Source organism: Chaetomium strumarium (assembly GCF_033439665.1).
Source record: "Chaetomium strumarium strain CBS 333.67 chromosome Unknown B0T15scaffold_2, whole genome shotgun sequence".
Taxonomy (NCBI): Eukaryota; Fungi; Ascomycota; class Sordariomycetes; order Sordariales; family Chaetomiaceae; genus Chaetomium; species Chaetomium strumarium.
The window spans coordinates 3,065,593-3,088,744 of NW_026944430.1; the positions used below are offsets into that span (position 1 = coordinate 3,065,593).

General features: G+C 56.0%; 11 protein-coding genes across 11 annotated transcripts; 6 read left to right on the forward strand and 5 right to left on the reverse strand.

Moving 5' to 3' along the window:
- Window positions 1–191: 191 nt before the first annotated feature.
- On the forward strand, window positions 192–3,045 carry B0T15DRAFT_525015 (uncharacterized protein). Its single transcript, XM_062868813.1, has one exon. It carries the CDS (start codon window positions 447–449, stop codon window positions 2,781–2,783), a length of 2,337 nt encoding a protein of 778 aa, XP_062724464.1. The 5' UTR covers window positions 192–446; the 3' UTR covers window positions 2,784–3,045.
- A 991-nt stretch (window positions 3,046–4,036) lies between these two features.
- B0T15DRAFT_115493 (triose-phosphate transporter family-domain-containing protein) lies at window positions 4,037–5,959 on the forward strand. Its single transcript, XM_062861548.1, has 5 exons — window positions 4,037–4,307; window positions 4,372–4,439; window positions 4,505–4,510; window positions 4,571–5,196; window positions 5,261–5,959. Exons 1-5 carry the CDS (start codon window positions 4,228–4,230, stop codon window positions 5,675–5,677), a joined length of 1,197 nt encoding a protein of 398 aa, XP_062724465.1. The 5' UTR covers window positions 4,037–4,227; the 3' UTR covers window positions 5,678–5,959.
- Window positions 5,960–6,787: 828 nt separating this feature from the next.
- On the reverse strand, window positions 6,788–7,298 carry B0T15DRAFT_491249 (uncharacterized protein; the record flags this gene model as incomplete). The annotated part of the gene is made up of 2 exons (XM_062866761.1): window positions 6,788–6,871; window positions 6,933–7,298. The coding sequence occupies 2 exons, from the start codon at window positions 7,296–7,298 to the stop codon at window positions 6,788–6,790; spliced, it is 450 nt and encodes a 149-aa protein (XP_062724466.1).
- A 279-nt stretch (window positions 7,299–7,577) lies between these two features.
- Window positions 7,578–9,203, reverse strand: B0T15DRAFT_115634 (complex proteins associated with Set1p component shg1-domain-containing protein). The gene is made up of 3 exons (XM_062861549.1): window positions 8,745–9,203; window positions 7,976–8,685; window positions 7,578–7,851 (listed from the first exon to the last, which is right to left on the reverse strand). The coding sequence occupies exons 1-3, from the start codon at window positions 8,973–8,975 to the stop codon at window positions 7,809–7,811; spliced, it is 984 nt and encodes a 327-aa protein (XP_062724467.1). The 5' UTR covers window positions 8,976–9,203; the 3' UTR covers window positions 7,578–7,808.
- A 293-nt stretch (window positions 9,204–9,496) lies between these two features.
- Window positions 9,497–10,139, forward strand: B0T15DRAFT_115649 (uncharacterized protein). Its single transcript, XM_062861550.1, has 2 exons — window positions 9,497–9,628; window positions 9,694–10,139. Exons 1-2 carry the CDS (start codon window positions 9,595–9,597, stop codon window positions 9,936–9,938), a joined length of 279 nt encoding a protein of 92 aa, XP_062724468.1. The 5' UTR covers window positions 9,497–9,594; the 3' UTR covers window positions 9,939–10,139.
- Window positions 10,140–11,777, reverse strand: B0T15DRAFT_550980 (uncharacterized protein; the record flags this gene model as incomplete). Its single annotated transcript, XM_062870260.1, has 2 exons — window positions 10,140–11,179; window positions 11,238–11,777. 2 exons carry the CDS (start codon window positions 11,775–11,777, stop codon window positions 10,340–10,342), a joined length of 1,380 nt encoding a protein of 459 aa, XP_062724469.1. The 3' UTR covers window positions 10,140–10,339.
- A 670-nt stretch (window positions 11,778–12,447) lies between these two features.
- On the reverse strand, window positions 12,448–13,631 carry B0T15DRAFT_525028 (uncharacterized protein). Its single transcript, XM_062868814.1, has one exon. The coding sequence runs from the start codon at window positions 13,551–13,553 to the stop codon at window positions 12,708–12,710; it is 846 nt and encodes a 281-aa protein (XP_062724470.1). The 5' UTR covers window positions 13,554–13,631; the 3' UTR covers window positions 12,448–12,707.
- A 150-nt stretch (window positions 13,632–13,781) lies between these two features.
- Window positions 13,782–14,705, forward strand: B0T15DRAFT_525031 (peptidase S24/S26A/S26B/S26C). Its single transcript, XM_062868815.1, has 2 exons — window positions 13,782–14,375; window positions 14,440–14,705. The coding sequence occupies exons 1-2, from the start codon at window positions 13,878–13,880 to the stop codon at window positions 14,617–14,619; spliced, it is 678 nt and encodes a 225-aa protein (XP_062724471.1). The 5' UTR covers window positions 13,782–13,877; the 3' UTR covers window positions 14,620–14,705.
- A 75-nt stretch (window positions 14,706–14,780) lies between these two features.
- On the reverse strand, window positions 14,781–17,617 carry B0T15DRAFT_525033 (armadillo-type protein). The gene is made up of 7 exons (XM_062868816.1): window positions 17,172–17,617; window positions 17,033–17,118; window positions 16,853–16,973; window positions 16,672–16,785; window positions 16,370–16,615; window positions 15,570–16,319; window positions 14,781–15,517 (listed from the first exon to the last, which is right to left on the reverse strand). The coding sequence occupies exons 1-7, from the start codon at window positions 17,200–17,202 to the stop codon at window positions 15,186–15,188; spliced, it is 1,680 nt and encodes a 559-aa protein (XP_062724472.1). The 5' UTR covers window positions 17,203–17,617; the 3' UTR covers window positions 14,781–15,185.
- A 1,105-nt stretch (window positions 17,618–18,722) lies between these two features.
- B0T15DRAFT_115789 (uncharacterized protein) lies at window positions 18,723–20,355 on the forward strand. Its single transcript, XM_062861551.1, has 4 exons — window positions 18,723–19,030; window positions 19,171–19,294; window positions 19,354–19,503; window positions 19,574–20,355. Exons 1-4 carry the CDS (start codon window positions 18,812–18,814, stop codon window positions 20,236–20,238), a joined length of 1,158 nt encoding a protein of 385 aa, XP_062724473.1. The 5' UTR covers window positions 18,723–18,811; the 3' UTR covers window positions 20,239–20,355.
- Window positions 20,356–21,535: 1,180 nt separating this feature from the next.
- B0T15DRAFT_391302 (uncharacterized protein) lies at window positions 21,536–22,720 on the forward strand (the record flags this gene model as incomplete). Its single annotated transcript, XM_062864583.1, has 2 exons — window positions 21,536–21,752; window positions 21,807–22,720. Coding segments are annotated over 2 exons (1,131 nt in total), but the record flags the coding sequence as incomplete, so codon positions are not given.
- Window positions 22,721–23,152: the final 432 nt, after the last annotated feature.

The following is a 23,152-nucleotide window of genomic DNA, read 5'->3' on the forward strand; positions in this document are numbered from 1 at the left end:
GGGAAATTTTATGCTTGTCGCTCAGCTCCTAGCTGCAGGGATCACCTCTATGTAGTGCCAAGCGGCAAGAGAGGTGGAGCGCTCACATGCTAACTTCCGCACGCTGCACAGTCATGATTCATAAAGGCGACCAATCGTTGCGCGTCAGCGACCGCTCAAGTGCGAAGGCTGTTGCCCAGACCCCGGAAGTTCAAGCATGGGGCATTTTCTCAACGCAACAATTGCACCTCGAATCCCCCCGTTGCTTTTGTTTCAATAACCCCAAATCCGCAGCTCCCATTGTGTATCTCATTTTTGGTTCATCCCAACTTATTGTGCTATCAGATATGGCCTTATTGTGTTCCGTCATTATCTCCACATTGTCGGCTGCGTGACCCAGGACGTTCTTCGCGTCGGCCAGGTGAACTGACCTTCTCATTTCCTGCTACCATCCCTCCTTCAGCAGAATGAATTCCGACACGAGACGTATCCCGAGCCAGTTCGACACTTCTCATGGTTCTGATTTCTACGATTACTACGTGGCGGAGCAACCGAAATCCCGGTTCATCAGCCTGACCGCTTTCGTCACCATATTTTCACTCGCCGCTACCGTCTTGTGTTCTGCGGCGGTCCAGCAGGGCTGGCTTATTTCGCTTTCTCATCTACTCTGGGAGGCTCTGGTGTTCATCATCCCGGCCCGCCTCCTTTTCGCCGTCGACCGCTCCATCAATCCATCACTTATCCCACTCCACATGTACCGGTCGCAGCAGCGCACCCGCGCCGCCAAGAGCGATGCGCTCCAGAGAATCCTCGGGCTCAATAGCTCTGGGGGGATACGCAACTCCGTCTCTCAGGTCGGACGCAAAGGTTCCAATAGGCTGTTCAGCTCTGCTTTAGACTCGAGGGCTGCGGGAGACCGGCCGCCTGGGTTGGGCAACTACGACAACTCTTGCTTCCAAAACAGCATCCTCCAGGGCTTGGCATCGCTCAAGCCGCTCCTGGAGTATCTATCTGCGATCTCACTCGAAAGAAGATTGGACCTGTCCCCGACCCGGACCGTGGACACGCTTCGCGAATTGATAGCCGAGCTCAGCAGCCCTTCCAGCAACGGCAGGACTCTCTGGACACCTGGAGTGCTGAAGAATATGAGCACGTGGCAGCAACAAGATGCGCATGAATATTACTCGAAGCTCCTTGACCAGATCGACAACGAGATTGCAAAGGCTACCCGCGCACTTCACGACTCCCCAGGACTGGAACCGGACGTCGGCGGCCGCGGCTCTCCGAGCAGCCACCACAGCAACGACAGCGGGTACCATAGCTTAGCGGGACACTCCAAAGGCGGGGTTGAGCCCCGTCTCATCCGAAATCCTCTTGAAGGGTTCATGGCGCAGCGTGTGGCCTGCGTGAATTGCGGCTATTGCGAAGGGCTGAGTATGATTCCCTTCAACTGCTTGACATTAACACTCGGCAACCTACCAGAACATGATCTGTATGAGAGGTTGAATCATTACACCAAAGTCGAGGCAATCCAAGGAGTTGAGTGCCCCAAATGCACCCTACTGGTATGCCGAGACGCGGTCAAGACCCTTGCCGAACGCACCGGAGACATTCCCGAGATACGCCAGAGATTGCAGGTTTTGGAAGAAGCATTGCAGGAAGAAGCGTTTGACGACGAGACCTTGCGAGACAAGTGCAAGGTCACGGCAAAGGCGAGGATCACCTCGACGAAGACGAAACAAGTGGCTCTAGCTCGGCCCCCGCAAAGCTTGGTGTTCCACGTGAACCGGTCGGGTTTTGACGAAGCAACGGGCTACATGTTCAAGAACTCGGCCGCCGTCCGCTTTCCTATGATGCTGGACCTAGGGCCCTGGTGCCTTGGCAGTTCCGGCGGAGTGGCGGGTGTGCGGGAGGACAAGACTGCTGCGCAGGACGTAGAGCGGTGGACGCTGGATCCCAGGGCATCCATGGTAGCGGGAGATGGACGGCCGTCTAGGATAACTGGGCCGATCTACGAACTGCGCGCCGTGGTTACGCACTATGGGCACCACGAGAATGGTCACTACGTCTGCTACAGGAGACATCCTGTTTCTTCAGCTTCGAACGCGAGCAGGGTCGAAGGAGCGGAACGCGAGAGCCCGGTCAACACTACGCCTGAGGAGGACGCAGTTGGTGATGCGATGGGATCGGACCATGAACCGCAATCGGCGCCCAACACGAATGGTTCGTTACTGAACCAAGGCGATCGGCTTTCTCAGTGGTGGCGTCTTAGCGACGACGATGTGACCGAAGTGGACGAGAAGACAGTCCTCTCCCAGGGCGGTGTATTCATGCTCTTCTACGACTGCGTAGATCCGAATTCGGTGCTTGTTTCGGAGCCAGAGAAGCCCGTCAGAGCCGAGAGCGCTTGCCAGGGTATCATGAACCTGGACGAGAGTCCCACACATCTTCCGGCTGCTCAAGGCCTAGGGATGGTGCAGGACAGGGACTGGGACTCGACTACCGATTCAGGTGAAACACTGCAGCTTGACGAAGTGCTTCCATTTTCGGGTACGCCAACAGTCCCCGGTACTTCCCCAATAATCGCGATGGCGGATGAGAGGTTCTCAGACATTACCGGAATAGCCAGCGAACGGCAACTTTCGTCGCTGGACAGCGAGGCAACCCCGGAGAGGTCCACCACCGCTATCTGGAACCACAACTCGGAGCAAGATCAGGAGACAATCTCGATGTGTTCGGATACCACGGTCGTGGGTGACGATGAGTTCCCATTACCGCGGTACTACCAAATGTGCGCGACGTGACGTACCAGCGGGGGGCGTGTGTGTTTTGCAGTACATAGCGACCGGCGTTTGTGGATCGGGTAGTCGTCATCCGATGGGTTCCAATTTTCCCTTTCGGACTCTGTCGGGGACTGGGGCAACGGGCAACGGATGTATTTTGGTGTTGGGGCCGGTTTTATATGGGGATGTCTTTGGACCAGTGTTTCTGTGTGTTAGATATCAGCGGGAATAGTTACCTAGGCTACGCAAAATGTTCTAAACCCACTCGCTGGTGCGTTCTCCCATCCTCGGTCCCATGACCTTCTGTGATGCCAGTGCTTGGATAGACAAATCCAGCGTGATGGAATGATGTTGAATCCCCTGCTGTAACGCTGGAGAATTATACAAACCAATCAACAACCTGCAGTCGGGTAGCTTACGTACGCTTTACTTAGCCCTTCGAATGTATCTACTCCATCATAGCCCATAGATTTCACCTCAGAGGTTTGTTACTATCCGGCCAGCCTGACAAAACCCATTTGGAGTTTTGGACGCTCGGTATTCGTACCTCTGTAATTTTGAAAAATCACAGCCCTACCTACCAGGTAGGTACTGTACCACAGTAGTGTAGTCAATCCGCCCCAGTTACGGTATGCTTATTATCCGATGATCTAGTGATATCACAGACCTCCCTGTCATTAACCGACGAACCATTACCAATTCTCGGGCATGGGCCGAGAAGCACAGGCCGCACCCAACAAACCTGCTAATCTGGCCAGTTGCTCTTGCATGGAGATAAGAAATGCCTATAGAATACCCAGCGCTGTCGAGGTATTAAGCGTGAAATCTGGCCCAGCATTGCCCCTTTATTATAAAAGTTACCCCTTTCTGATGACCTTTTTGTGTGCTGCTTCTCTGCAAGCGATGGCTGATAGGACTCGAACATGCTCAAACGAGACAAGCTTATTGGGTAGCGGCAACAGCCAACACGACTACCCCTGCAGGCCGCTGGCGTCGGATCCTTTTTGGGCATCGCGCAAGCTGAAGGAACAAGGGGCCGCCAGCAAGGGGCCTCTCAGCCGCCAGCGCCACGGCTCCGTGTAGCCCTTTTAGCCCTTCAAATGACACTTTGCACCGCGAACACGAACTGCCAGCCTCCGCTGCTTGGTTCTCCCATTCCGATCGTCATCCCCGGCGATAGTTTCTTTTTCTTTTCCTATCCGCTCTCCAGTCAAGTCTTCGTTTCCTGTTACAAGACCTCTAATCAAGCGAATGCCCGGCTGAGAAATATTACGCTCCTTTTTCCATTTTCCGACTCGCTCGCTCGCTCCTTTTTCTCTTCTCGTATCGGCCAGAGAGGGGACCTTTTGATCCCGGAATCTTGTCGATCGCTTGCTTGGTCGTCTGCCCCGAGTCCTGACCCGACCGAGTTCCTCCGCTCCCCACGACAAACCCGGGAATTGTTTCCTGTCGTTGCAGAACCGACATGGCCGAAGACGATGTTGAGCGCCAGGTTGAAAAGCCGCGCCCGGCGGAGCGACAGGTTCATGCGATATTCTATATCGCGTACGTTTGAACTTGGCCAAAAAGATTGTCGGTCGAGCTTGTGCTGACGGCTGCCCATGTGCAGGAGTTGGATTTTCTTCTCCAACTTGACCATTCTCTTTAACAAATGGATAATAGATAGCCGCGGATTCAGTGAGTGTCTTGAAGGGAAAAGAGGGAAAAATGCTACGGGCAAACGAGCTAACCGCTGCTTACAGGATATCGTACGTTACTCGAGTCTCCCGCATCCTTCCACCCAACCGATTCACTGACATAACCGACAGCCGTGATCCTGACATGTTGGCATCTTATCTTCGCAACCGTTGCGACGCAGATCCTGGCGCGGACGACCAAGCTCCTCGACGGGCGCAAGAATGTCAAGATGACGGGGCGCACCTACCTGCGCGCTATCGTGCCGATTGGCCTGCTGTATAGCGCTAGTCTTGTCTGCAGCAACATGGTCTATCTGTACCTGAGCGTGGCCTTCATCCAGATGCTCAAGGCAGCCGCGCCCGTGGCGGTGCTGCTGTGCAGCTGGGCCTGGGGCGTTGAGGAGCCCTCGCTCAAGCGCTTCCTCAATATCCTGCTTATCGTTGCGGGCGTGGCGCTCGCCAGCTTCGGCGAGATCGATTTCAGCCTGGCCGGCTTTTTGTTCCAGGTCGGTGGTATTGTGTTTGAGGCTATGCGCCTCGTCATGATCCAGGTGCTGCTGTCCGGCGATACCCAGAAGATGGACCCGCTTGTGAGCTTGTACTACTACGCGCCCGTCTGCGCCGTCATGAACGTCATCATTGCCATCGGCTCTGAGGCCAACAGCTTCAACCCTGCCGACCTCGCCAAGGCCGGGTACGGCCTGCTGCTGCTCAACGCCATGGTAGCCTTCATGCTCAACGTGAGCAGTGTCTTTTTAGTACGCAAACCACCGCTCTGTTATCCCACACCATGTTTCCCAAAGCTTACCCTCTCTTCTCTAGATTGGCAAGACCTCCGGCCTGGTGATGACCCTGACAGGCATCCTGAAGAACATCCTCCTGGTCATCATCTCGGTCATGATCTGGCACACGACCATCTCGTGGCTGCAGTTCCTCGGCTACTCCATCGCGCTCGCCGGTCTCGTCTACTACTCGATCGGCTGGGACCAGATCGTTGCCATCTCCCAGGCCATGTGGGTCTACGCCAAGGGCGGCTACGAATCCGTCCGCGGGTCACCCGCGAGCGGCGGGGAAGAACAGGCGCAGACCGGCCAGGGCCGTCTGCCCTCAGCTGTGCGCAGGGGGTTGATCATGGGCGTCGCAGCGGTCACGGTGCTGGTGCTTGCCGGCGGCTTTATCTATGGAGGGGGCGCAGCAATAGTCGGGGAGCAGTTCGGGGCCGGTGAGCCGAGTGAATGAGGGAGAGTATGGCGGAAGGCGGCCGCGTACCATGAGTTGGGGCTTCTCCGTCGATATGTTCATAGCAAGCAGGCGGACGATTTCGGGTTTACTAATGCGGCATATGTAATGACTAGAGCTCCTTGGGTACGTTAATCCATGATTTTGAGGGACTGTGGATGGCGCAGAGTGAGAGGGGTATGCACTAGCCAGTGTCCGTAAAAGCTGTCTTTGGGGAATAGGGGCAGCGGATGGGCCGAGCGCAACGGCACCCAACTGCCCGTAAGGTGGGAAGAAGCAAGTTATTGTTACACAAGATATGCCTGTCCGCTTTCCGTGAGCATTAATGATCTATTTCCCTCAGCGTGAAACCCATAAACACACCGGTTCGATTGTACGACCATCCGAAACTTCGCTCCCGAAACCGCCCAGGGTATCAAATGCCACCGCTCTTGACTTATTCCCAAATCCACGTCAGTGCAGTCCCAGAAATCCGCTGCCGGCACAAGATACGACGGACGCCGAACTCCGTAATTCCGCGCGATCCACGTGGCAGCTGCGGATGGTTGACTTTATCGAGGCACCTAGCTTCGACTTTTACTTCGTCTCCGACTGTGGTGTCGGCTCCGCCCATGCTCTCGATCCCGATCCCGATCTCTGTCCCGGTCCCGGTCACGTCGAGAAGACACGCTCCGTTCACGGCGGCTGCGCCGGTAATGGCTGTCACGATCCCGATCTCTAGACCGGTCCCTGTCGCGCTCCCGGCTGCGGCTCCTCGACCGACTGCGGCGTCTTGTATCTCGGCGGCTGTCCCTTGCTCGATCGCGGGAACGGTCACGGTCCCGGCCCCGCCTGTCGCGATCCCTATCACGGTCCCTGTCTCTATCCCTTGGCCTGTCCCGATCACCATCATAGCGGTCCCCGCCACGATAGTCGATAGTCCAGTCTCGATCTCGGTCTCTATCGCTAGGTTGGTAGCGATCGTGTTCCTCCGGGTCACGACGACGCCTGATATCCGGTGATCTATCCCCAACGCGGCGGTCATCCACGCCCGGGACAGGCAAGCCCTTCTCCCGCGCCTCTTTCTGGGCAGCAAGATAGGCCTTGGCTTCTTGCTCCCGCTTTTTCACCTCAGCCTGTTTCCATGCCTCTTTCTCTGGGTGGCTCAACCGAGAGGGAGGCCGAGCCGCGCTCGGTGGCGAGCGCGAGCGACTCCTTGGGCGTCGTTCCTTATCGTCCTCATTATCTTTATCCTTCTCCCGGCCTCTGTCCCGACCGTAGCCCCGCTCGCGACCGCGGCTATGGTCCCTCCTGTCACGATAGTCACGATCCCTGGAGCGAGAGCGACTACGGTCTCGGCGGCTGAAACGCAGTCGCGAACGAGAGCGGTCGCGGCGCTCTGTTCTAACGCGCGGTGAGCGGCTACGGTCGCGGGCGTCACGGCGTCGCGAGCGGCTTCTGTCTCTCCGGTTATCGGACCTAGCTGTTCGAGGGCGAGATCGACTCCGGTCACGATGATCTCCCTTAGCATGAGGCCGACTATGATCTCCATGTTCAGGTTTCCGGCCGTCTGTAATACGATCATCTTTAGCGCCATCGCGAGAATCGTCCCGACGGGCGTGACGGCGATCGTCTCGATCATCCCGACGATCGTCTTTCCGGTCAGACCTCGGCTTCGAGCGGCTCCCATCTCTCCGGTCGTCCCTTCTATCCCTCAGTCTGGATCGGCTCCTTCTGCGAGAACGGCTCCTCGGCCGGGGAGATCGCGACTGGGCATCCCGGCGTCTCCGCTCCTCGTCCCTCGACCGGCTTCTGCTCTTTGCCCGGTGGACCCGGGAAGAACGTGAAAGACTCCTACTCTTCCGTTTCTCGGCTCGGGCGTCTGGGTCTTTAGGTGTCGTGGAAGATTTGGAACCTTCCACGTCTTTGATTTCTCGGTTCAGCTCCTTGGTTTCCGCCGGCTTCTTGGACTCAGATGCCTTTGGAACCGGCCGCTGAATGGGGTCTATGGCCGAAGCAGGTTTTGCCTTCTTCGGAGGAGGAGCTAACGTTTCATCGACCTCGAGCTCAGGGGCCTTCTTGATGACTCGCTTGCTTTCCCGAAGGAGATCGGCCAGTGCTTCTTGCTCCAGACGTTCATGGTCCTCCTTGGTTAGCTTCTTCTGGACTTCTTCTGCGCGGCCTTCAGTCGAGGGCTTCGGTTTGATGTCGCGACTTTCTCGCCGAGTCCGATCCCGGGTTCTGTCCCTGTCCCTGTCCCTGTCCCTGTCCCTGTCCCTGTCCCTCTCCCTCTCCCTGTCCCTACCTCGCTCTCTCGACCGATCTCTTGGAGTGCCTCGGTAGCTGTCATAGCCTCGCTCACGGAATCGATCGTGGTCCCGGTCGCGGTCTCGATCCCGATCACGGTCCCTTTCTCTGTCACGGCTCTGGTCCATGTTCTTTTCTTTTACGCGTTCCAGATCACGGCCCTTCTCCCGCTCCCTTTCCCGCTCCCTTTCCCGCTCCATCTCCTGCTCCCTCTCTTTTTCGCGTCGATCCCGCCGTTCTTGTCGCTCTTTTTCTCTCAGCTCATCTTCCTCCCGCTCTCGCTTCCTGCGCTCCTCCCTAGCAGCTCTCTCGGCCTCACGCCTCTTAAGCTCTTCTTTGGCCTTGATCTCCCGCTCGAGTTGTCGTTTCTTCTCTTCCACGGCCTTGAGCTCCGCCCGAACGCGCTCCCTTTCAGCCCGGCGGGCAGCCGTTTCAGCGGCGTACTCCTCGTCTGTCTTGGCGCCGCGCACCCTTTCCTCTTCGGCAGCCTCGTCGCCGATTTCAGCGCGGCGTAATTCGCGAATGTTAGTCTCGATGGCGCGACTGTCGATCAGCGCGCTTATCACCTCCTCGGCTTTCTGGTAGACGCCGCCGCGGTCGAGAGCACCATCGATAAGGGCTGCGGCCTTCCCACGCTCTAGCGTCAGAAGTTGCCGTGGATTGCGCTCGACTTCCTGCTCAGCGACTTGGAGGATGGCTTTGGTGACTTGTGCTTCATAGTCCTAAACACCTATCAGTAGCGCGAAAATGACAAGAACCGTGTGTGAGCGGCAAGTCATACACTGGCTTCAAACTTCTCCCACACCTGTTTGCGGATCGCGTCGTAGCCTCCCTTCTTTTTGAAGGCGTGCGCGAGACCCTCAATCGCCGTTCGGGTCGCAGAGGGAAGGGGAAGGTCGGAGGCTTTGAACTTTCGTGGAACCGGTGCAGCAGTCACATCGGATCCCCCGAGAGTTGAATGCGGTGCGGTTGGCTCGGCGGCTCGGGCCTCGGCTTCCACGACCGCGAGCATGATGGCGACTGGAGAGTTGTAGCTCACCAAGCTGGAGGGATTGACGAAAAGGTCAAGAAGCCGACAACACGGTGCACCCTGGTTCCGTGCGAAACGAAGACACACGCGTTGATAACGAAGTCCAAGGGTATTTAGGTCATTTTGGGCGTATTTCGCTGCACATATGTTGTGCTTAGGAGAAACTGTTTGATTCAGACGGCGACTTCTGGACACTTACAGTAGGTCAGGTATGGAACTACGTGGAGAACTACTAAGTACTATTTATTGGAAGGGACTTGGCACGTGCTTGGGTAAACCAGGGGTAGCGACTGCGCAAGCCACAGCTTCAACAGGCCCCTCCAACTTTCAAGTCCCGCCCAAAGGGAACAACGCACAGGGCACCAATTGTGGCTCGCCAATTCATTGCTGCCGAACGTCCGCATCCCATCGCAACGTCAGATCACGCAGTACTAGTAGCTTCCGAGCAAATCGACAGCTCAACCCGAGCGCAATTCCACTCTTTCGTCGCAGGAGCGAGCGCAAGAGGGGGAATTGAATCCCAGAACGCCTTAGAGCGCCCACGAAAGAACGCTCTTACCCTCCGCCCTCGAGCAATTTCGAGTCACCAAGTAGAAGCAAAATGGTTAATCGAATCATCTTCTGGACAGGCTTCGGTAGCTCCCGCATCCATCGGTTCAACATCAAATTTGAGGGAGACTAATCTGGCTGTTTGCTTCAGGCCTTGTCGTCCGTTTCTGGCAGCTGGGCATCGAAATGCGGCCATTCTTCAACAGGAAATCGTTATGGGCATACCCCGTGTTCGGCGGCGTCGGCGCGAGCTTCGGGTACTGGCTTCAGGGGGTGGATGAGCGGCAGACCAAGATGCTGGAGGAGCGGAAGCAGGCCATCTTGGAGAAGCGAGCTCGGCGGGCGCAACGGGAGGCTTCAGCTGCGGCGGCCGCGCCGAGCCAGATCGCTGCATGAGGTCGGTGTTGGCTAGAAGGCTGTGGATAGATAAGGGGCTATATGGGAATCGACTTCTTGTCGATGAGACGAGGAGCCAGGCAGGATCGTTATGCCACTTGGCAGGATATGGACGAAGACAGAGGGCAAGCCGCGGACGAGCTAGATTCAGTGTGCAGGAATATTTTGATTCCAAAGATGAATCAAGGGCCTCGCGAGGCGGATTCTAAAGACGGTAGAAGCGATGCGCCATCAATGAACCCTCAAGGCCACGAGAAAGCTCACTTGGTCTGGACCAGCTAGCTCCCGTTCAACCCCCCGTCCGCCTCTCCCCCTCTGCACTTCTCTCCTCCAGCCCCAGGGACGTGTAATTGCAAGATTCCGGTGCTTTACGTCGGTTGACCTACCCACCAACCACCAACCTAAGCAATAAGGGGGTCTTCCTGCTTCCTCAAGAGAGCCAAGATGGCCTGGGCGGGCGAATTGCCGCCACCGCTCTCGAACTCGGTGACAACGCCTGTGATGTATTTATCGTGTGTCACGTCAAATAACAGCCGGAAACAATCCGCCGAGTTCCTCTCAGGATCGATCTCGTTGTAAGTGAGCGCATCAACAGACACGCGATCCCGGTCAAAGTTGATTGTTTCACACAGCACAATCACCTTGACACCGGCGTTCATGGCAGCCATGGCTACGTCCGCCGTCCCTGATGCTGCGTGAAGCGAGCCATTGGCAAAGATAGCCTCTCCTCCGAGAAACACGTTTGACGCCTCCGCCACCTTGGGTCTCAGGCCACCCAAGTTGGGCGAGTAGAGCACGTGAATATCGGCCTGTCGTAGCGCCTTCGCAAGCTCCTGACCACTGCGCTCGTATGGATCGTCGATAATAGTGACGTTAAAGGACTTGCCGTTCCGCTTCGCCTCGAGGAATGTCTTTTCGACAAGCCGATGCCGCCCATATGTGAGGATCGTATCGCCCTCGTTGATCGACTGAGCCGCATTCCGTGCAATGGAGAACTCCGCAAGCGTGATTCGTTCGTTGATCAAGAGATCAATCCATTCCAGGAGGCCCTCCTTTGCTTCGTCCTCAGCAGTGTCAATGTCGAACTTGTTGACCTTCCCTTTCAGCAGTCTGATGGCGTTGCCCATAGCAAAGCACATAGGCCTGCACTCGGTTAGGTACTCAATCTGGGGGTTCAGTACGTGTGGTACGAAATGCCGAGAGAGCGAGTTTCCCTTAGGTGTCTCGTACGACTCAATCACCTATCTGGTGTTAGCAAGGGTAGCGGGCAAGGCACGGTCTACGCAATGCAATACTAGCCTTCCTAAACGCCAAGAGAGTTGCTTTGAGACGGGAGATGCTGTCTTTGAGCGCAAATGTAGCCATCTGCTGGCCTACCGCGAGTACTGCAGGGTGCACGTCCTTGTGCGCCTGGGACATTGGCATCCGTTTGGCCATTGGCACATGGCTGAAGGACTCGGGAATGCCACTCCTGGCGTCCTTCTCAACAATCAGCACGGATGGTCGCCGCCCGCTGACTGACGGCCGGGGTCTGTTCGGTGCCTGCTGCACATCCTGTTTCCCCTTGCCCTTCCCACCCTTTGCGTCTGTACCCGCGGCAGCTTTTTCTTGTGTTGGCGTCCCTGGCGCAGCGGCAGCAGCTCTGGCTTCCTTTACTTGGGCACGTCTCGCGGCTTTCTCAGCCTTCGCTCTGGCTTTTAGCTGGGCAGGTGTAAGCTTCTCTGGGTTGGTGTTGCCCGGGGTGGCTGTGGCATTAGCAGGAGCTGGCGCGCTGTTCGGTTTCGGCCCATCCTGTGTCGTAGAGGCTCCGCTAGGAGTCCCGTTGCTCTCGCCTGCCATATTACGCGGGGTCGATGCCACCGAACCGGGTGAACTGGAATTCTGAGCGTGAGGGGGCGACTTGTCGACGCAAGGTGGTTTTGACTTTTGAGTGTGTGTTGTTGCCTTGCTTTGTAAGTTATCCGTCAGGATAAACCCTAGTCCCGTCCCTGAGAGGTACTTCTTCACGCACAGGCTATATGATCAGTGTCGCGTAATTCGCCAGTAATTTTGGTTTGCAAGTTGAGAATTAGGGACTGAGTCACAAGGAAGATATCGCATGTTAGATGTGCCCCGCGCCCCACATGATGCGGGCCGTTTCAATTCAAGCACAGACCATTGTTCATGATGGAAGCTCGAAACTTTGATTCCGCATCCGGATAGGCTAGTACTACGTACATAGGAAAGGTAGTACCTCTAGCCAGAGAAGACCAGGTCGTTACACTTATTTATGCACGGATTAGACCTTGGGCTCGCGACAATTTGGGGTAGGGCAGGCCGTTACAAAGGTAAGCTGCCCACTGAATCTGAAAGAACTACCTTACCTCCACTTAGTTAAGGGGGTACTGTACATACTAGGATAAATCATATACATCATGCTATCCGTAGTACCTTACCTACTACGATAAAGGGGCGGGCCACTTGTTGCAGGTCAATGCAGGACCCACAGTAGGTACTATGCCGCATTCTCAAAGTCCTGGAGACTTGAGAGCTTCAAACCACTCACAACAAAGCCAGAACCGGTTCGAGCACGCTTTTCTTTCACGACCGTGACGTATGTACAATACTACCCACCTCGAATAATTTAAGGCACACGACTCTATCTCACAATACTCATGGTATAAGACGCCTTCCCTTGGCTTAATGAGAGCGCACGGAATCTACCATCAAGAGTGACGGGAGGAAGGACGGACATATTGTACAATACACGAACATCGCATCATCGAAGCCCTACACCTCGGTCGCAGCGGGTTTCTCGGCTTCTGTCACCGTCGACGCCTCTTCGGCTTCTGCGCCCCCAGCGGGCGCATGTAGATGCAAAATGACGACGTCTCCTACCGTTCCCTCCATTCCCTTGGTTTCCTTCGCCCTGGGTACCTCGGCCACCGTTTCCTTTACGATCCTGAACACCTCCTTCGCCTCATCCAACGTAGCTTTCCTCTTGTTCCTCTTCTTTGGGGTCAGCATCCTAACCTGGACCTGGTACCCCTTCGAGAGGAACTTCTTGAGCTGCGCCATCCTGATCTGCAGATCGTGGGGCGCGATAGCCCAGTTCAACTCCAACTCCTTGGACACTAGTTTGGGGCCCTTCTTCTTGTTGGCGTCCTCCTTCTCCTGCTCGACCTTGCGATCGGCGATGCGGCAGATGGGATACTGCGGGCCTTTGGACGAATCGTCTGTCCTCGGAGCGGCTAGAAGGATGAGCGTCTGGCTCTCCATGTTGAGTTTTTTGAGGACATTTGTTGTTCGTTTCGGTTGTGTGAGTGAGCCGTCCTCCTGACGCAGTTGGATCCATGGGTAAAGAATGTCGTAATCGCGCATGGAGCGGTCGGTTGCGGGTTTGGCATCTCCCGAACCCGGAGCTGGACGGCTCCAGCGGAGCTGAGCCACATGGTGAGTGGAAAAAGAGCGCCGCGGCGATGGCGAGTAGCACGAGGGTTGGAAGAAAGGGCGCACGCTGGGCAGCAGTAGACGCTGCAGCTCCCCTGGTGCCTGAGCATCTAATGCTATCGCATTACCAATGAAGACATTACGGAGGGCGTTGGCCGAGTTGAAAAGACATTGCGAAGTCCGCATGGTAGGCTAAAAAAAACCGGAGGGTGACTGGTAAGAGCACCGGCACAAATCTCGAACCACTGCAGGATGGAACTTGGCCTTGCAATCGGGACGGGAGGGTTCTTTGCTCCCACGTGGCCCCCATTCTCATCGGAAATTTTCAACCAATAACATCACGATTTTAAAAGCTTCCAGGCTTGGCATATTTCTGCGGGTCCTGCGGTATGTCATTCCATCGAACAACGTGAAGTTAACAAGACCAATGCGAGGCTCATCTCACACTTCAACCTCACCACCCAGCACCACAGCCATGCGCCGCTAGTCAGCCAACACGCTGCCCTTCCCATGCCCTACATAACTCCAATCCTGCGCAACCTTTTTAGGTCGTCCAGGCTCAGGTTCACGACCAAATCCACGCCACCGTCGCCGCCATCAGGACCACCACCCCCTTCCAACCCCTCCCTACCCGTACCACCAGATAATGGCCATCCCAGGGACGCCCCTTCCTGGCTAGGCCACCCCTTCCGCGTGGCGCTGCACACGCTCAAGTTTATTGCCTTCGCCCACCTCATCTGGGAATACGGCATCTCCATGTCGCCGGCCTCGGGCCCGTCCATGCTGCCGACCTTCGAAGTACTGGGCGAGTGGCTGCTGGTCTCGAAGCTGCACCGTTTCGGTCGGGGGATTACGGTTGGCGACGTGGTGGCGTACAACATCCCCATCAACGAGGAGGTTGGCGTGAAGAGGGTGCTGGGCTTGCCCGGAGACTACGTGCTGATGGATACGCCTGGGGAAGGAGGAGGGGCGATGGCGATGGGGACCGGGGGCGGGAACATGATCCAGGTGAGTGCGTCTTCCATTCAATCTCAACCGTAGGGGTGAAGATGTGCGCTGATTTTGAGTTTAGGTGCCACAAGGTCATTGCTGGATTGTGGGAGATAACCTGGTTGCGTCCCGAGATTCGAGGTACTTCGGTCCTGTGCCTCTAGCACTAATCCGGGGCAAGGTCATTGCGACGGTCCGGCCGTGGTCAGAAATCAAGTGGATTACCAACCCCTTGCGAAAAGCACACCGGCCAATCGAGTAATAGTTCGGGGACTGCTATGTATGTAATAAACAGTTCATCTGACAGCTTACGACCTTCGAGAACGTCTCCACATACAGATAGGTATTGTAAGTCTTCTTTCTTGCCAATGCTGAATGTTCGCGGCAATGTGTCTAATTACATTTGATTAGCAAAGGCCAAACCCGCCGATACAGGGTGGCCGTGCTGTAACTACCTAAGTTGAATGGATAACAAGGCGTCCCTGAGGCCCGCGGGGTACGGGTAGTAGCCTGCTCTTCTTGTCCGGCATCGTCCATGTCACTCTTCCGCGCCGTAATACAAAATACGCAAGAGCCCTGCAGGGGCCGAGCTTCCGAGCGGAACCCAACAACCCCGTAACATCACCCTCCAAACAGCCCTTCCCAATACTCATCCGCAGTATACATATCTTTCAAGCCCGCCCTCTCGCCCATGTCCCAATCCTGTGTATAGACAATACTGACGCCACCAACTCCGTGCCGCTTCATGATGCGCAATGAACAAGCAAGGAATATGAGTGAAAAAAGAACACACGGGTGCAGCAGGAAGCCCGAGCATTCGTGTCAGCATCAGCCTTCGATGTGGCTTTTCGACACGCCCTGTCCGAGCAGCTCCATACATCGTTGAGCTAGGTTGACGACCTCTCCCTCATCATCATCTTCACCCTCATTGTCTAGCTCCATCTGGCGATTGGCAATCTGCTTGATCATCTCGACAATGCCATCAGATTTCCCAATAAGACCGATCAGCTTCTTGTCTTCCGATTCGAGTAATTGAAGGAGGGTCCAGATGGCAATGTGCTGGAACGTAGCATCTCCGCTGGCAAGGAACCTGCTGAGGTAACCGTGGATACCGTCGCTTGGCTCTGTCCAGTTCTGTACAAATATGCTATAATCGCCCACTGATCCTCGTCAGTACGACATACATCTCGAAAAGGGATTTGGTAAACTAACCTTTCGAGGACAGGTTGCCCAGGGCCGCAGCGCTGTTCCCTTGTACCTCAACGCTAGGAGACTTGGTCAGGGGGATCAAAACCTCAAAGACCCCGAGTTCCAGGAGATGAGTCTTCAGCTCGTCGCTCAGGGCAAGAACCGCGATCGCAGCGGTCATTTCAGACTGAACAGCAACAGGGACTTCCAGGACGAGTTGTTTGCACTTCTGAACTGCACCAGCCTCGAGAACCAGTGACTTGTTCCGATCCGAGCTGGCGGCCAAGTTGCGGAGCGTCGAGATGGCGTGGCATTGGATTTCTTCGTTATCTGTCGACCCTAGCAGATCGACCAAGGGTCTCAGAAAACCCGCTTCGATAATCGGCGACTCGTTCTGCGGGTGGATCGAGATATTCCGGATGCATGCTACGGCAGATAAGATGAGCGGGAGATACGAAGACCGCAGCAAGCGGAGAAGCGGGCCAAGTCCGTGGGCCTGGACGATTTCGAGCTGGTACTTCTCATCGGACGCGAGGTTCCGAAGCGCCAGGGCAGCCTGACACTGAACCTTTGGCGAGGAGGACTCTGTCAGATTGACCAAGTACTGCACCAACCGAGGCTCGGTCTCAGCCAGCTTCCGCCTATTTGCAGCATCGACAGCGATGTTGCTCAATGCAGTTGTGCAATAGTACTGCACATCCACATCCGCCGATGAAAGAAGCTGGACTAGCACAGGGATGGCGCCTGCATTTACTAGCTGCTGTCGGTTCTCGTCTGCAGGTTGTTAGCTGCGGGTTGCCGCTACTCTCGACTAACAAACGTACCAGAATGTGTCATATTGAGGAGAGCGCCAGTGGCATTCCTTTGAACCCTCATATCCTTCGATTTGGCTAACCGGGTTAATGGTCCCAGAGCCCCCGACCTTGCGATCTTGGCCTTGTTATCCTCGTGCGTTGCCAGGTTCGTGATGCATCCGACAGCATTGCACTGGACCTCGACATTCGGCGACATCATCTGTTTGATAAGTGGTTGAAGGCCACCAAGCTGGACGATCAAGACTTTGTTTTCAGCTAAGCCCTCAGTCAGCCACATCTTCTAGCTGAAATAACCGTATGATGGATCCTACTGTTTACGGCCAGGTTACCAAGAGCGGCGCTGGCTGCTCTTTGTACCTCAATGTCCGGGTTTTCAAGGAGGAAGAGGATAGGGCCGAGGGTGTCACGGTCAACAGCTCGGACATCTGACGTAGCGAGGTTAGTCGTGTTAGTCGAGAGCCAGCTGCTATGAGCAGAACGCCGAACACGCACCTCGCTCTGTGATTTCGGCAAAGGTTAGGCTCGCGCTCCGTTGAAGGTCGATGTTATCGGAATAAACGAGGATGCTTAGAGCTCGAAGGGGTTCGCCTGAGAAGAAGTCGGTTTCGGCACGCTTCGAGAAGGTCAGTTCGGTTCTCACAACGTTGGCGGTCGGGTGAACGCGATGCTGACATTTTCAAGATACTGTAGGAGATCTGCGACGGCCTCCCGCTCATTCTCGGCGAGGACATTCTCGTACAAGGCATCGCGGGATTTGCCTAGATTCATTAGCACGCCGGTAATTCAGACACGGGTTGAAGAGCGGCCGTACCTCCGCAGCACGAGGAACTGCAGATACCCATGGCCGCTGATACAATGACAGCGATGGGCCTAACCTTGGGGCCGGCTTTCGAGATATTTGCGACCTCCCACTACAGGCCGGTTTGTGCTTCGTGCTTTGTTGAGAACAGCGGGAGCGGTCGGTGAGCTGCACGCTCACAAAACAGATCGGTCCCACGAAACTTCAAGTCGATATGGCAAGATCAAGAGTCTTCTGCAGGCAAGTTCTTCGTGCCCAATCGCGATGGCGATGAGCTTGCGCCGGCGGGCGTCAGTTGCCTAGTCCGATGTTGATTGTTTGGCCCGGTCAGCTGCGCCGAACAGAAACACAACGGGAACAACACAACCCATGATGGAAGCTGCTTGCATGTCACGGTCACCACTTGCCCGGGGTCCAGAAGGACCGTGCACGGGTGGGTCTGCGCTAGGCAACTTCAGGTTTGTATCCGTAAATTGGTAACGGTCCATTATCCTCCACAACCAACAATACTCGGACTGCTGGGAACATTTCCAATGAGATTTGGACTTTTTGGGCACATATAGGCAATGTTGTTAGGATTGTGTGCCAGCTGTGCAACCAACGGCTTCCCATGGGGCTAGTTAGTGGCCGCATAGAAGGACTGTCTCTGAAGAACCTAGGTACCTACCTACCTTAGTTCATGCCTGCCTTACGTCACCCCAGTTACCGAAGGCGCACATTGAGTTGTCGCGGTCCAACTGACAACCTGGAACAAGGCCTGCACGGTTATATGGAATTGATAGGATTCCAAACACAATGCTGGGACACAATACTGCATCAAGCGCTTTGGCTCTGTTCAAGTTTCCGGCGCCTCCTCGCCATCCCTCAGCTGGCATCTCTCTTATTCGGGACGTCACGGCCTCCCTTGGCCTTATAGGCAGGATCTGCTGGGACCTGACCTCCGACTGCTCGACGTATTAGCTCTGCATATGGTACACTAAGGTAGGTATTAATTGTCTGAAGAGTGCTAGGTGAACCTGACAAAGTAGGCAGAAGATTAGCACAGCGCACTTATTGTAGAAGGCACCATGACAGCACGACGTCTCACCTCTTATTGTAAGGTGCCGTCATCGACATACAGTTACGTTCATGGCACACATAGGTTCCTGAGGCAGTACCTCCGTACACACCGATGACCGAGTTGTACGGTACTAGTAGTGTATCCACTAACAGGTAGCTCCCCGGCACAGCGTCACATTTGGGCAGCCCTACTAGTACCGGTCAGTGCCAGGGTTCTTATCAGAGCAAAAAAGTAGAACATGTACGGAATACTCGTGGTATCTACAGAGTAGGTAGTGACCGTACCCACATCACTGTTGAATGCGGGAGCTTATGTCAAGGCTCAAGACCAAGGCGGAATATGCTCCTGTCCAAACTCGCGGGTGCTAGCTCATTTTCAACCTGGGCCATTAAGGGATCGAACACGGCAATATAGCAGCAATCATTTTCCGAGGTCCTGCGGCGCCGAGCCCTTGATCTCTCAATTTCATTTGTCTCTCCGGTCCTCGGTCCGCTGAAGAGGGGCAAGTTTGCTTCAGTGCTAGAGCCCGCCCTCAGCAGACAACCCAACGCGGACGGGAAGTGTCCCCGATGTACGTTCCACGATCGCGATAATGGACGACCCCCGTGCTTCCCCCGATGCGGCAAATCCTGCGGCCAACAGCGCTCCCGCCGCCACCACCTCCAGCGGAGAAAATGGCAGGCTGCCGCTGCGGCCAGGTCACGAGCTCCCTTTTGTCGCGCCGTCGTCGTACCTGCGCCCGAAGCCTCCCAGTCGCACAATGTCGGAGAGGAGTCCCAGTGGCCTGGATAAGGACCAGATGCAGGGTCTGGTGAGCCTGCCCATCCCGAGACAGCCGCCCTGGCTCCGCGCTCGCTTTCGCTTGGAGGAATTTCCACCACAAGACTGCGATGCGGGGTTCCGGAACGCTTGCAAAGTCCCCACGGTCATCTAGCTAACAAGAGCAAACAGCGTGGGATTCGCGAGTTCCTCAAGGTCCGGACCAGCTACGATGTGCTTCCCCTATCCTTCCGCCTCGTGGTGCTCGACAACGACCTCCTGATCAAGAAGAGCCTGAACATCCTGATCCAGAACGGTGCGTGAGCCGCCGATGGTTGCACAGGGCCACGAAGCGCTAACCGACACGCGTTGCAGGCATCGTTTCGGCGCCGCTTTGGGACTCTCACAATTCTACTTTTGCCGGCTTGCTGACAAGCACCGATTACATCAATGTGATCCAATACTATTGCCAGTTTCCCGACGAAATTGACCAGGTCGACCAGTTCCGTCTCAGCAGTCTCCGAGGTGGGTCCAGGCCTCCGTTGACCCCGAGGGTCAGGCGTGGATGGGACTAACCCGGTGTGTCGGGGACCAGATATCGAGCGGGCGATTGGAGTGCTGCCCCTTGAGACGGTGTCAGTCCACCCCATGCGCCCCTTGTACGAAGCGTGTCGGCGCATGCTCAAGACGAGAGCAAGGAGAATCCCGCTGGTCGACGTCGACGACGAAACGGGCCGTGAGATGGTGGTCAGCGTCATCACGCAGTATCGCATCCTTAAGTTCATCGCCGTCAACAACGAGAAGCACACGATTCTCCTGAAGAAGCCGGTGAGGGAGATTGGGCTCGGTACCTACACCAACCTAGCAACGGCCACCATGAACAGCTCCGTTCTGGACGTTATCCACCTGATGGTGGAACACAACATTTCGGCCGTGCCAATTCTCGACAAGAGCGACAAGGTGTTGAACGTGTTCGAGGCCGTCGATGTCATCCCTTGTATCAAAGGCGGAGCCTACGACGAGCTGACCGCCACCGTCGGAGACGCCCTCTCCAAGCGGGCAGACGACTTCCCTGGGATCTACACATGCAGTGAAGACGACCGTCTAGACGCCATCTTCGACACAATCCGCAGGTCCAGAGTCCACAGGCTGATTGTGGTCGACGACGACAACCGGCTCAGGGGTATCATTTCACTTTCAGACATACTCAAGTACGTTCTCCTCTACGGAGAGGAAGAAGATGATATCCGGGGCTCCTAGTGTGATCCTCTGGGTGGGATGTCGGTCTGTGATGATCCGGACCATAAAGGCGTACGCTGTTCGCTTGTCTAACTTCCTGCATCACTATCGGCTGTTCTTGTGCCCGTCACCCCCCTCCCCCCTCCTTCTTCAATTTTTCTCCTTTCCTTTTTTTTTTCCTTTTTTCTTTGTTCGCATTGCATGGCGTCAGGGCCGGATGTGGAATACAAATACCATGGCTGCATATGTCTGTTTCTATCCATAAGGTAAAGAACTGTTTTGTTCTGTCAGAGATGCGACACGAAAGCCTTCCAGAACCAATTTGGCACAGTGGATATGCAGTTGTGAAACCGTGGAAAGGCTCAACACGAACGAACCCACCGATGTCCAAAGTGCGGAGCGAGCACGATATGAAAAGAACCAAGCCGGTTCCGCGATCTTCTCGACGCTGTTGCTTGATGTGACGGGATGCACCCTGCATCGTCCCTCTTCCCACTCTTTGGGGGGAAGGAACATAGCACGGTCTGTATGAGCCGTCCAGAAATGTAAAACGGGAAGCAGCAGCTGTCTGACCACAACAATGTTCCAGCCGAGCCAGGCTTCATTATATGGGCACTTCGCGAACCGTTTGCATTTTATCAAGGCCCATAACTGGCCAACATCCATATCTGACTTAACAGATACTTGGCCCTGTTCATTGTTGCAGCGCATCTGTCGTTGCTATCGGCTGCTACTCGACGCATTGGGTCGAGGACAGCAAATCTGTCTGCCACCGCAATGCTGTTGCAAGCAGCCACGGATGCCTCGTCTAGGCGCTCATTCGATCTGTCTTCAAGGGACTGGGGCGCAGCCTTCCATCCGGTGCGACCCTTCCGCAAGTCTGAACCGAACGCGGCGACTTGCAGGCGGCCTGTTCACCCGGTTGCTCAACTTTCTGCTTCAGCACATGACAGGCGCGCAATTGCAACCAGCGCGACTTGGACTTCGTCCAGTGGAGACCTGGCCGAGCTTACCGATGCCGACGACGTTGGACTTCACGATGAGCTTGTGGAGGAGTACAACAGATTAGCCCGGAAAGTGCGTTCCAGCGCCTCGATGTTCGGCGCGAGATGGACTCTGCTGACCATGGCAGCATGGCATTCGAACGCTAGCGCCCGGAAATCACGCCCCATCTCTGGTCAGCTATGCCTCTGGCCTCCAAGCTGCCGATCCCCTTCTAACCTTAGAATAGCCAGACCAGTCCCCGCGGCAGAGAAGAAGCTGGTTCTCGCGCACATTTCTCCGTCAGGTTTCAGTCACAAGCGATGCCAGCTCCACGAAGTCGGAAAAGAAGATCAGACGCAAGCGCAGTGTCGGCGATCTGGCCCTGCACCTCATGAACGGGGCAAGGAGGGACAATCTCAAGGACGCGGGCCTCCAGTCTCTAGTCCGGCTTTGCGGCAAGAGCTTGCTGTATTTACCCTCGGAATATTCCCCCGGCTCTCTTGTCCTTCCCACCTGCTTCCGCGCAACTGCTCAGTACCTCGTCCAGCACGGTAGGCGACCTCGCGGGTCTACGGCTGTTCACTAGGGTGCTGACACGGCGACAGGCGCGGAGACACGAGGTGTGTTTCGGATACCTGGGTCAATCCGCGTCGTCAACGCTCTCTACAACCATTACTGCGCCGATGGAGATGCGGACGAGATCGCGAGCACCATCTGCTGCCCAAACCTTCCCTCGCACATCAAGGTCGGGACTCATGATGTTGCCTCCACGTTCAAGCGCCTCCTCTCAGGCCTGCCCGGCGGCATCTTGGGCTCCCTGCCTCTGTTCGATGCGCTTGTCGCGATCCACAGTCAGCTAGACGGAGAAGCGGAGCTTACCAGGACGAAGCAGACCAAGGTCAGGGCGAGACTCATCGCTCTGGCCATAGGCGCCGTCAGGTCTCAGCTTCGCCGCGACTTGATATGTGCTGTCTTTGGTTTGCTATGCCTGATCGGACGCGCGGCTGAAAAGGCACCACGGGAGGATGAGCATGGAAGGCCGCTGCCCACATCTGCCCTGATGGGTTACAACGCGCTGGGGATCGTATTTGGTCCGCTCCTGATCGGTGATCTTCTCACTTCATACACGATGAAGTCTGCCGGCCCCAGCTGCGGCTTGGCATCTTCCCCGGCTACACCTACCAGTGCGAGGAAGGAGAGGCGGAAATCCAAGGTTCCGGAAGACACTCAGCCACCCGGCCGGGTGGTCGACAAGATCCACGTGGCGAATAGCATTGCGGAGATGCTCATAATAAACTGGCGGGAGGTCGTTAGACATATGAAGAGCCTCGGGCTGCGGAGGGCAGGTCAAGACGGATACCACCTGCGAGCTGGGATGGGACCATCTGCGTCGGAGGCGTTCGCGATGGGAAGACCGCACTCTGCTTCCGGTTCGTTTGCCGGCGTGTCACCAGCACCTTCAAGTCCTACTCCAGACCCAGGTAAGTTTCTCCGCGGATGGAGGTCCCGCCAACGCTAACGAGACGGGAAGCGCGGGGGACACGCCATAACCCGCCATCTTCGCTCGTCATTCCCCGTCGACGGCCTAGGCCGACGCGGCCATTGTCCAGTCATGCACGTACAATGACATCCGTGCTGTCGCCACCTGTCGAGGAGCCTTCGCCGGCGATGCTTGAGCGATCAAGAGGCGACGCATCAACACCAGGGACCCCAAGAAGACATGGCATTTGCCGGAGGACACGCGAGAGAGGCGCGAACTCATTCGAGTCAGCCACGCCACCGGGATCCCCGGCCGCTTTGGCGACTCCCATCAAGGGACAAAAGGTTGAGCAGCAGATGGGAAGTCCGTCTAGAGGCACAGAGACCCCCCTGAAACGCAAGTTTTACAATGATACACCCAGCGCTGCCGCCTTTGCGCGCGGGCGATCCCGGCTGTCAGACTGGAGGTCAG